Source organism: Limulus polyphemus, unplaced genomic scaffold (genome assembly GCF_000517525.1).
Source record: "Limulus polyphemus unplaced genomic scaffold, Limulus_polyphemus-2.1.2 Scaffold2505, whole genome shotgun sequence".
In the NCBI taxonomy this organism is placed as follows: domain Eukaryota; kingdom Metazoa; phylum Arthropoda; class Merostomata; order Xiphosura; family Limulidae; genus Limulus; species Limulus polyphemus.
This window is the reverse complement of record NW_013668115.1, coordinates 20,210-32,634: the sequence shown is the minus strand read 5'-3', so window position 1 is coordinate 32,634 and position 12,425 is coordinate 20,210. Positions and strand designations below refer to the sequence as shown.

General features: G+C 30.9%; 1 protein-coding gene across 1 annotated transcript in view; it reads left to right on the top strand.

Annotated features, from left to right (window-relative positions):
- Positions 1-12,419, top strand: part of LOC106467145 (inositol-pentakisphosphate 2-kinase-like) — a 31,874-nt gene extending 19,455 nt beyond the window's left edge. Inside the window, exons 10-14 of the mRNA XM_022395280.1 lie at positions 873-1,012; positions 2,516-2,666; positions 4,906-4,993; positions 7,536-7,609; positions 11,038-12,419. Coding sequence (XP_022250988.1) covers positions 873-1,012; positions 2,516-2,666; positions 4,906-4,993; positions 7,536-7,609; positions 11,038-11,227 — 643 coding nt within the window. The 3' untranslated portion in view covers positions 11,228-12,419. The remainder of the gene's footprint in view (positions 1-872; positions 1,013-2,515; positions 2,667-4,905; positions 4,994-7,535; positions 7,610-11,037) is intronic.
- The last annotated feature ends 6 nt before the right edge of the window (positions 12,420-12,425 follow it).

Here is a 12,425-nt window from a genome sequence, read left to right as displayed (position 1 = left end):
AGACATCGGTCTTGTTTTAACTAAAATAATATATATACATACACACACACACACACACACACACAAACAAACTAATGTATTAAGGTGTTTACAAGATTGACTATTTGAATGGAGCTAGAATATATATCTTTAAATGGGCTTTTCAATTACATGTAGACCAAAAAATGTGAAATACAAGTACTAATCCAAAGTAATTCAATTAAACACTGCCTCTCCCCTTTGGTTAAGTGGTAAATCTTAGGGGGGTTTATAATGCTAAAAATTGGGTTTCAATACCTGTGATAGGCAAAAAACAAATAGCCCATTGTGTAGCTTTGTGCTTAACAAATAAATAAATAAAAAAACACCTTACAATCAACAAGAATTTTGAAAATGAATAAAATGGGAAGAATGTATTTTCTGATTTTGTTTATTATTTAAGCTTAGTCTTCAGTTATAAGTATTGAGAGTAATGTTTATCATTAAACAAATAAGATAAAACCTCACTTTAGTTATAAATATAAAAGCAGTCTCACTAATCTGTATTGTATAGGAGTGAATATTTATAACTGATGTTATGACCAAAATTTTTGTCAATTTATAATATTTATTTGTGAATATTTTACCCAGAAAATGTTAAAATATACAAAAAATTTGTACTCAACGATTTCAATATTTCATTAGAAGTTTCTTTGTGGATCTTGGTAAGTGCATCAAATTTGTGTGCAACATCTCTTGTTGCTAAATATTCTATTGCATTGTTTCCTCACCATGGTGATGTGTATTATGTATATTGAGTACCTTATTACATTTTATAACTTTGTAGTTTTTTAAATTAGTTTTAAATTAAAAAATATTCAGTACAAAATCATCTTTTTAAATGTTTATTCCAGTGAAATAGACTCTTTTGCCCTACTGATTATTCAAGCTTTGCTTAAAGTTTTCCCCGGTGCCATAACCTCCAACGGACTTCTACCAGCTATTAAACCTTGTCATCAGTTCTGTGTTAAGTCGAGTAAACTTTGTTCTACAGGTATGAACCAATAATTTTTACTTTATGCCTTAAGCAGCTTTGAGAGGCAGATTAAAATGATTTTTTAATTATCTTAGTTCTGCTTAAAATATCAATATCTTTACGTAATTGTAAAATGTTGGTTTCACAAGGAGAAAAGTTGCTGAATTGCTTTAGCCTCAGAAAATGTGAAAACTTTGAAATTAGTTTTATACTAAAGTCTTCTCGACTTTTATAAAAAAAAAAAAAAAGTAATATATATGGTGCTTTTATTGAAAGTAAATACTTTTGAGGTAGAGTTGGCCACAAGGAAAGCTAAGCAAGTATATATAATCACAAATGGCCTTTTTGTTGTGTTTTTTTGGTAATGGTTTAAAGTTAACTTTGCTTTCATTTCATTTTTTTAATATTTATGTTTAAATTAAAATGCATTATCTTGTTTATTGCTTATTAAAATACAAAAAAGGTTCCAAAATGTTATGATGCACTTTTTATTGTATCATTTGTAATTTGGATAATATAACCAAACCAGCAAGTTGTAAGACCAAATTAACATAATCTGTAGCATTTCTTGCAGCTGGTTGAACTAATTTTTATGAATAACAGAAAACTATACTATACTATGCAATGTTTACTTTCAACACTTCATCCTAAGTAGTCTCTTTCACAACATCGAACTGCTAACATGCATGCCAGCTTTTCACATGCAACTCACTGGTCAAGTTATTCAGATGTTGTATGCTTTTTTTTTCTTTCTTTAACATAGTATACTAGATGTTTCTGCCTCAGTGCTATATTCTATGTGTATCTTCGCAAGAAGCAGCAAGCTTTTAGTAAAACATACAAGTCTTTTGTACACAAAAAATCAGACATGTTAAAAAAAACAAGTAATTCTATTCATGTCCGTGAATCAACGATGTCAGTCTGACTCGGACTGAGAAGTCAGAGAACAAGGTGATGTTCATGTGCAAATTCTGAATACTTTTGTCCATCCTACAGGTTGTGTATTACATTTGTGTAACCTCTAGAACCTCCAAAAGGCATATTGACATACTTTTTTTTCAGTATCACTGTATAAAGTGTCTGATATTTAACCTCCTTTAGCAACAAAATGTTATTGAATGAGTAGTTTAGGGTCAAATGAATATTTAATAATTCTGGCATCAAATACATAATGTTATGTTGAATAGCACTCTCTGAAAGGTTGTGGAATGCACACTTGGACCCCACCCCACATGGAGTTAAGAAAATACATTGTAGTTTTATTTCCGTATATGATGTTTTGCAGAAAAACATAGCACTTTTACACAATTGTTTGTTTCACATTACATATATTGTTGTTGTTGTTTTTTTGTCTTTAAACTGGTTTATCAAATAAAAGTAAAACAATGTGTTACAGCTAATACTTACAACAATGGAATTTTAGAGCTTATATATTTGTTACACAAACCTACATACACTAAAATGTTGTGCACACTGTTTAATCATTGTGGTAGTCAGATATCTTTGGGTCTTGTTTGTTAGAGTGTGCAGCTAGCCACGTTCTACCTGATGGTTGTGTGCTGCATCGTATCCTACAAGTCCAACAATTGGACACAACAGACATTGCTAACCTTTACCCTCAGTTCAAGGCTCTTAAGGATCAACTAAACAATGGAGACAGTTGTTTAGAGAAGTAAGTTGTATAAGTAACCCATCAAAAGCTTCTGTTTGGAATTTCAGTGACTCACGGCAATCTTCACCATCCCCGTGTATTGTACACCAAGCCCATATAGTTAAATACAGTTTACATGAACTTTTGTAGATAGTATACTTGCAGCTCTGTTGTGTAATGTACATAAAGCACTATATATGTATATAACATCAAGGCCGTATCCAGGTTTGTTTGTTGCTTTGGAGGGAGGGTGGGTGCCTTGATGTTTGGAAATAGTTAATTGATAGTCATATACCTATATATTAAAAAATCTTACCGAAAAAAAACTACAGGACAAAATCCATGCAATTTGATTTTGTAACAGCAGAATGGTCACCTACTTTAGCATAATCGATGTCAATTTCTATGTACAAATAGCAAATTCAGTCATGTTAGATGTTCCTCTCCAGCTGCATTTCTCAGCCATCCCAACATTGAAAATGTCCTCTCCAGGGTTGCTACGGGTGCTGGCCACATAGCAGCAACTGGTAGACATTAAGGAAGCAACTGGCACTGCAAAGTTTGAGGCTTGTTTCTTTATTTAACAATCTACCATTTCTTCAGCCACAAGTTAACTTCCTTCCTAGCCAAGCATTTTAGGTTCTAGTAGCATTTCAATGGTCTGACAAATATCAGCGTTCGAAAAGTTACGTTTATTCGTGTTCAAGGATATTAGCATACTCAGACTCACTACCATGTCATAACGCATTTTAAATTGAGCCTCCAACTCAATGATGAAACCCTCCTAATACCTCTGGATACGGTGTTGTATAGCATATGTTAAGCCCGGGATTTCGTGTACTTGAAGCTCTATGTAGAGGATACACTAAGCTCTTTATGAAGCATACGTTGAGCCCTGTAGATAGTGTGAATAATGATGTATGTAAACGTTTTATAGAGAATACATACATAGGTTTAATTTTTTACTATTTTTTGGTTGCTGATGTTCTTTTCATTCATGATTTAAACGTTTATTTTGCTTCTGATTTGTGTAATACTAATAGCATGTATATAAAGCTAAAAAATACTACTAAATCTTTGTTTTGGTATAATTTAATTATTTTAAAGTAATTATTATTATTTAATTTAATACAGTGTGTATAGACTTATTGAAAGCTGAAAAAAAAACATCAAGGAAATTACTATTCCACACTGGTTGTGTAATAGTAGAAGTGTGATATTCTGTAAATTAGGTACATATTCTTATTAAATTGCTATTCCACACTGGTTGTGCAATAGTAGGAGTGTGATATTCTGTAAATTAGGTACTTATTCTTATTAAATTGCTATTCTACACTGGTTGTGCAATATTAGGAGTGTAATATTCTGTATATTAGGTACATATTCTTATTAAATTGCTATTCTACATTGGTTGTGTAATAGTAGAAGTGTGATATTCTGTAAATTAGGTACATATTCTTATTAAATTGCTATTCTACACTGGTTGTGCAATAGTAGGAGTGTAATATTCTGTAAATTAGGTACATATTCTTATTAAATTATTATTCCACACTGGTTGTGCAATAGTAGGAGGGTAATATTCTGTATATTAGGTACATATTCTTATTAAATTGCTATTCTACATTGGTTGTGCAATAGTAGGAGGGTAATATTCTGTAAATTAGGTACTTATTCTTATTAAATTACTATGAAGGTCACATTATTTTTAGCTAACATTTTTCAAGAACAATAAATTCACTTTTGTTATCTGGGTGATAGTATAGTGAGAAACTGTGTTGTGTGACAAAAATTATATATATTTTTTTTTCATAAATTCAGAATATTGAAACCGGAAAGAATATTTAAAAAACAAAAATTGGATATTGTATAAACAAGAGTTTTATTGTCACAGTGGTTTCACCCGTTCATGTTTTAAATACCACATTTTCATTCTTATTTATTTTTATTCAGTTTGTCTATTATAAACTACTATGTTACTAAGTTTATCACAACATAAGTTAGATGATTTGTGGTTGCTTGGTAAAGTTTTTAAAGGTGCAGACATCCATTATTGTAAAGTTTTCAAATTCCTGTAATGCTACTTTTTTTCCTTTATCAATTTAAGACTTAAAATTGTAGAGAAGGAGCTTCATTGTAATGTTTAAATAAACCACTTTAAACATGTCTTGAAGCACATTCTTTACTAACTAGTCAAGTGAGTTGAGATTACTCGGTCCAATCAGGTACTCAAGCTTCAATTATTCACTGGTTTCTTAAACAGACTCCTCCTTGTCCTAGCAATTCACAGAGGTCTTGGGAAGACTGAAAGGCAATCATGGGAGACTGAGTCCTCCTTCATCTCCAGAAAGGTTAGACTAATTTTATATCAATTATTACACTTCAGTAAATATACAACTATTTTTTCTTTATTTGTGTAATAGATTATATGAGGTGAAGATTGATTTCAGACAAGTTGTATTTGATCAATTTGAATTTGGATACATGTTGCACTGTACCTTTCCAAATGAACATGCCTTATATGTGTAATGACATTCCCCCAATCTTGTTAGATAATAGAATAATAGCCTATCATATTTTTTTTTCATTAAATAGATACTTGCAAAACGAACCTAAACAGTGAAATAGTAATATATATATATTTCGTATGCTAGATAACTTAGTATAAGGTTTTGCAGTTAGCATATTTTACATGTAGGATTAACGTAGGGAATGCTCATTTTATATATAAATAAAAAAAATAATTTCATACACTTTAAAAAAATGAATTCTCACTGGCCAGTGTAACTTAACGTAGGTTGCGTCTAAATTACCGCCCTGGTTTAGCAAGTGACCTGTGCCATGTGTAGTCATTGGAGTAGTTTGATACTTTTTCCAAATAATCTACAAATTGAAAAAATCTTCACAAGTAATCATTGAACTTCAGAATGATTATACAGTACAAATCCAGTTGGTTCTAATTTCCTGACTATACATGTGTTAGAGTGTAAGAAATAACATGGATAAAAGTTTCCAAAATATGGGCCACAATTCTGTGATTGCAATTTACATGGGAGGCACAAATACAGTGAGAGAAAACATCTGTGGGGAAGGTTACATTTAGAAATATGGTTCCAAAAAATTGGACACACTTTTCTACTCCAACATCATGGACATGTTCCACTTAAAAAAACTGGGTGATACCATGCTAATAATGGGAGAGGTGATCTACTTAACTGGAAGAACACATTGGTTTTTTTTAGGTGGGAGAGGTGATCTATCTTACTGGAACAACATACTGTTTTGTAGGTGGGAGAGGTGATCTATCTCACTGGAACAACATACTGTTTTGTAGGTGGGAGAGGTTATCTATCTCACTGGAACTACACGCTGTTTTGTAGCTGTGCAGGTTAATCATCCTCCAACTGGTTAAGTATATTGTTACAATATTGTAGCTGTGCAGGTTAATCATCCTCCAACTGGTTAAGTATATTGTTACAATATTGTAGCTGTGCAGGTTAATCATCCTCCAACTGGTTAAGTATATTGTTACAATATTGTAGCTGTGCAGGTTAATCATCTTCCAACTGATTAAGTATATTGTTACAATATTATGTTGCATTTTCTGTCATCATGCTCATGTTGAATGGTTATAGCATGTGGCTTACTTAACATTTTGAAAAATATATCATGCAAGTAAAGTTCTTCAAATCAGTTAAAAGGAAATTATATCATGACTTTTGATATCATTAACTGTCTTGCCCAACAACAGCCAGACTGAATTAATTTATCATTTGGGAGTTAGTCTGAACCCAAATTCTCAAGTTGGCTTAATTATAGCTGAAATACAACTTTCTATTCGTGAAAACTTCCTAAAAACATTTTTAAAAAGGAGAAGTTAAAAATTATTAATCATCATTAGGCAGAGAATGAGAGAAGTAAAAAATCTAGCTAAGAGAAAATTCAAAAGTCTGGTAATGTTATTGAAAAGCTATTAAAACTTAGAATGAATATTAAATTATTAGATATAAACTTTAGTTTAGAGTTGCATTGCAGAACTTGAAAGATATGCAGGATTTTTAGGCTTACAAGTCTAAAGTGGTAAACCAATCTTGAAAACTGAAAAGAAAGTGCCATCAAGCTGTGGCAAAGAAGATATAGTTTGCTTATTATGAACTGCTTGGAAAATTAAAAGAAAGACCTCTTCTACTTCTGGATGCAGATTAGGTTTAAAGTTTATGATTTTAATTATAATAGTTTGGACTGTTAAAGCAAAAATAAAGATATTTTGGAAAAAAAAACATTTTTTCAATTTTATATTTTAATAAAGTATAGATTTACATACCAATGTAAGCTGGTGTGCTATATGTTGTTCACACGATTATGTTAATCCATTTTTACACAAACTTTAGATGTTATCATTAAATATTTAGCAAATTGTCATGATTTTAGTTACAAAAGGATCCTTAGTTTAAAAATGGTGAATTAAAGTTTTTGGTGAGAATAACTTAATCATAATAAATAATGTTTTATGTTGGTATTTAATTTAGAATTTTAAGGGGTTTTTGAAGTGGATATTTTTTGGCTTAAGTAAGTTTAAAAGAGACTGCTGAAAAACAAAGCTAGATAGAATGTTACATCATATAAGTGAGTGCAGAGATGTTGCATCATATTAATGGGTACAGAAATTATGCCTAATATTGAGATTCTATATCTCAGTGAAATTGTTTTTCCGTGATTTCAAATTAGCTGAGCCATTGGTTAAAAGTTAATGTAAAGAGTTGGACTATACACACTGAATTGTTGAATAGCCCATGAATTTTAACATTGACCCCATTAGTGTAGTTGGTTTATATATCTTTTAAAATTGTGAAAAATGTAGTACAACTATATATGTTCTTTTCCTTGTCATAGATATGGGAATTTCTTCTGTCCCTCACAGCAAAAGACTGCTCTATTATGGTGGTGATGCAGAGGCTGAAAGAAAGGTATGTTAAGCCTTAATTAGAAGAAAGTCCAGTAAGTTAACGGGGCATATTTTTCCTGTGTTTTAACAGAACATGTTAATTTTGATCATCTATGTTGGGGGCATTGTGGCTAGTGTTTTGAATCATAGTTGGAAGATTGTGAGTTTGAGACTTGCTCATGACAGTTGTATAATGGTTACCAGCAGGTAGTTAGGGGGTTATCCTGTAATAGACTAACACCCCATCTAGGAGGAATGTGCCATTGGAACTGGAGATATATAATTTTCTATTTTGGTACATGGAGATTTTTTTTAGTAAACTTTGCCTGAAGTTATGGTGTTCGTAATGCAATATTTATAGAGGTTCTTACAAAGTCAGTAATAATTGTTAACTTTAAGGACAACCAGCATATATCTCAGAGGAATGATGCTAGAAATATTAAATTCGAAGCACACTTGCAAGTGTAAAGTAGCAAAATACTAATAGTACACCAGATGTGGATGCAATCATGACAAAATACTAGTTCTAGACTAAGAAAGCTATAAAAGTGGCCAAAGAGGAATTTCTGTTGGGCCTAATAAACATTTCCAAAGAAGCCAGAGCCTTTCTTTAGCTTTTAGTATTATGCATTTGTTGCTTTGTTTAGACTACTCTAGCTAACTAGCTTCCTCTAAATGAGCAATAGCTAGTTTATCCATATCTGTATTATCATAGCTAACATACCAACATAAGTTCATTGAAATTTTTTTGTGTAAGATGTCTACAGGTTTATACCCCAGAAAGCCTCTAGGCTGTAGAAATCTTTATAAAGCAATGTGTCAGGAAAAATTTTCGACAGAGTGACAAGGCATAATCATTTTTGCTTGACATAAAATTGTTTACAGGAAAAGGAATGAACTAAAGAATGGTGAATATGGTAATGAAAACAAATGAGCTATAGGACATTGAAAATAGTGACTGAACATGATGAAGAACAGGCTGTAGAATGTAGAAGATAGATGTCTGCTTCCAGCTGTGGATCAGAACAATGAAACTTGTGATGGTGTAGAAGAATGCTGCAGAGTATTAAAGGAGAAGAGTGGGCTACAAAATGTAGAAGGAGGAAACAAGCTTCAAGCTGTGGTATAAAACAATGAAACTGATGATGAAGAAGAAGAATACTCCAGATTATCGAAGGAGAAAGCAGGGGGGCTTCAGAATGTAGAAGATAAAGATAAGGCCGTGGAATGTAGAAGAGGAAGAAACAAGCTTCAGTATAAGACAATGAAACTGGAGATGACAAGGAATAGCTGTGCAGATTATTAAAGGAGAAGAACAGGGACTACAGAAGAATGCATGATGCAGAAATATATCTTAATAAAACTGTATTCATTGTGAACTAAAATATGAGTTGAGTAGTTACAGAAATAGTCGTTACTGGCCAGATAGCCATAACTATCTTTGGAGAGATAGGAAAACATTACAACACCATATCCATAATAAGCCATAGCAAAAGACTCTCCAGATCCCTATATTTTATTCCAAATTTTTAGGATCTTGTGGACCCATATTGTTATCAAGAATTACATTATTGGTCTGGTTGTAACTCATTGTTAATAATTCTGCTAATTATTAACGTACAAACGTTCAACTTTTCTCTGAACCTTTTTTGGTTTCATCCTTCTCTTGAATAAACTAAGGCCATCAACTTTTTTTCTAGTATTATTTTTCTCTTGTTTAAAGTTTTGGTTCTGATTACTAGTTTGATGTCATGCTGCTTTTGTTGTTAAGAAATACTCCCCTCCCATGGCTTAGCAGTAAGTCTGAGGGCTTATAATGATAAAAAATTAGATTTCATTGCCCAGATGGGGCACAACACAATTAGTCTACTGTTTAGTATATCAGATGTCATTACTGTTTATTTGGTTTATTGTTTAATATTATGATTTTAATATAAAGGCTGTTTTAATGTATGTATTTATATCTAACCTGAATTTCCTAAACTGGCTGAACTTTTTGAGATATTATTACTACCAAAAACTATTGCTGACAATGAAGATACTCAACTAATGAAACAATGCATTCTAATTCTTATATGTATAAATATATATTTAATTAACTATACTGATTGCTGGGTAGATTCCTAGTTTGAATTTAAATACATGATTGTTAAATTCCACTTTTAGAGTAAGGTTAGCCATATTAGTAATTTGAGATAGATAACCTTAGAGTTTAATACTCACCCACAACAGATTGCAACTTGTAAACATAGAGTAGCTTAAAATAAATGTAACCTATTGTGGAATATTCTTTTAGTGAGGTTTAGAAATGTGGTACCAGTCGTAAGCTTTCAAGATGATATGTTAAACACAAAGGATTTCAATTACTGCTTTTAAAGAGCCAGTCATTTGGACAGAGTAAAGATACATTTGGTTTTTCTACTCATCTTTATTCCAGATGGATTTATAAAAATGTAAACATTTCATAGAACAATCATTTAACACAAAAATCTAAACCCATCACGGTTCTTGATCAGTTCATACTGACATATTTCTTTCCTTTTGGATTATTTTGTGAAAAATAAAATTGATTTCATTGTTACTTTTCTTTTATGTTTTTAAAGCTAGTTCAGATGTATGTTACAAATAACATACAAAACCGTTTGTGTTTGGGAACATTAAATACTCTATCTCATTGTTTGGGAGAAATAATTCATGATTATGGTTTCTCAATGTTCATATTTTAACAAAAATTTTAATGTTTATTTTTAACCAGTTTCAGACTGGGCAAAATTTGGGTTTTATTAGTTATATAAAGTATTTTTATTTTTTACAAAATAAGTTGTTTTTACAAATTCAAAATATATTTTTAGTGTTAATTTGAATAATCGCACACCATACAGCATCTATTTATACAGCTAAATAAATCTTACACTACAAATGTACCAGTACTTTCCCTGCTACAGTTTGTCCTAAACACATGGCAGAATGGCAGTAACACCTGCACAACTGAAGCATTTAAAATTTGCATTAAAAAAAGTATAAAATTTTCTAGACTAAACCTTTCTAGTTTTTGTTATTATAATGCCTGTTTCTTTATGTGTGTGTGTATTGATGGTGTTTTATAGAGTTTTACCAGATAAAAATAGGAACTAATTATAATGTAAAGGTTTATTCATATTTCTTTAATCCAAAATGCTTTTGCAAAGACTTACAACGAGAAAAACAAAGTACGAAGACTAGCAGTTGTCGATGTTTTAAATTATTTAATAATTTCTACCAGAAGAGCTGGTAAAATCCTAAAGAAATGATTGTTAATAATCTTAATTAAGAAAAACAGGCGAACTACAAAAAGTATTCTATTACTACACTGCCCTTGGTCATCAATCGGGTACCCTTGCTGCTAGTGGTGTTAATTGTATAATAATATATACAAAATAATAATGATAATTTTTTACATTTTTTTTTCAGGACAGCTCATATTCCAGATGAAAATGTCTTATTGGATAATAATGGTAGACCTTATCTTTTTTCTCTTGGTCTGGTGGATTTGGATTATAAACAACTGTCCAAAATAGAAAGTGCATATTATAATGATTGTCAAGCCATTCAGATACTCCAGAAGAGATCCAATGATACTGTTCCTCACAAATACTGTTAAAACTTATGTGTGTTTGTATATATATATATATCTTTCTTTTGACACTGAGAATTATATATTGTAATTGTGTTGGTACATCTTATAATTTGATCACAGTTTAACTCTAGTCATCTACTGTTGTAAAAGTGAGGTGTTATTTGAGTGTCACTCTTAGAACCTTGCAGGACCTGCATACGTAAATAAACATTAATCTTTGTTTCATTGTTTTACAAGTTAAAACTACATTTTTTTATTTTCAAGAAAGATTTTAGCAGCAGCCAAGATTACATTATTTCCTTGTTAAACTTATAGTACCTCGTGTGACTGTTCTTGTAAAGTGTTTTTTTTTTATAGTAACTTGTATGATATTTTGCATGCCTAGTAAAAAGAAACTGTTTTTTTTAGAAAAGTTTTTTTCTAGTCAGATTTTATAAAAAAAAATCTTGATGTTTTTTGCCAAGTTACTTTACTGTACAATATTTTTTGCAGTTTTTGTTTGCAAGCTACTTAATGATTTTCACAAAAATTAGTTATTTTTTTTTTGTCTTTCAAAACGTGTTCTTTGGGCTTAAGACGATTTTTGATCATTCAAAGTACTAGAAAGGCACATTTTGATTTATTTGCAACATTAGAAAGATGTTTATATTCACAAATGTAGGACATTTACATTTAAAATAGCCTAATAACTAGAAAGTTTTTTAAATGTTATTGTTCAGGTAGTTTGTTTGTTTTTTTTAGCCTCTTTCCATCACATATTTATGTTTGAAAGTGTAAAGTTAAAATATTTATGGTGATGTTTTTATGTTGCATTTTACTTTTTGTCAAGAATTTACTTGAGGCTTTTATTATTTTCTAGTAGTGTTTATTTTACTGGGAGCTTGCAGGCTTTTACTTTTTTGAACACAGAACCCTACCATTGAAAATTATCTGGATACCTTGTAATCTCAGTAGACTGTGATTATATGTGCAATTTCAATAATTTAAGATTATTCGTTTTAGTGCTCAGCTTTAGAAAGAGATACGGTGGTTGTCAGTTTTGATAAATGTGATAGATTTTAGAACATAGAAGTTATTCAACAGTGAAATGTTTATATTGCACGTAGAAGTTCTTCAACAGTGAAATGTTTATATTGCACGTAGAAGTTCTTCAACAGTGAAATGTTTATATTGCACGTAGAAGTTCTTCAACAGTGAAATGTTTATATTGCACGTAGAAGTT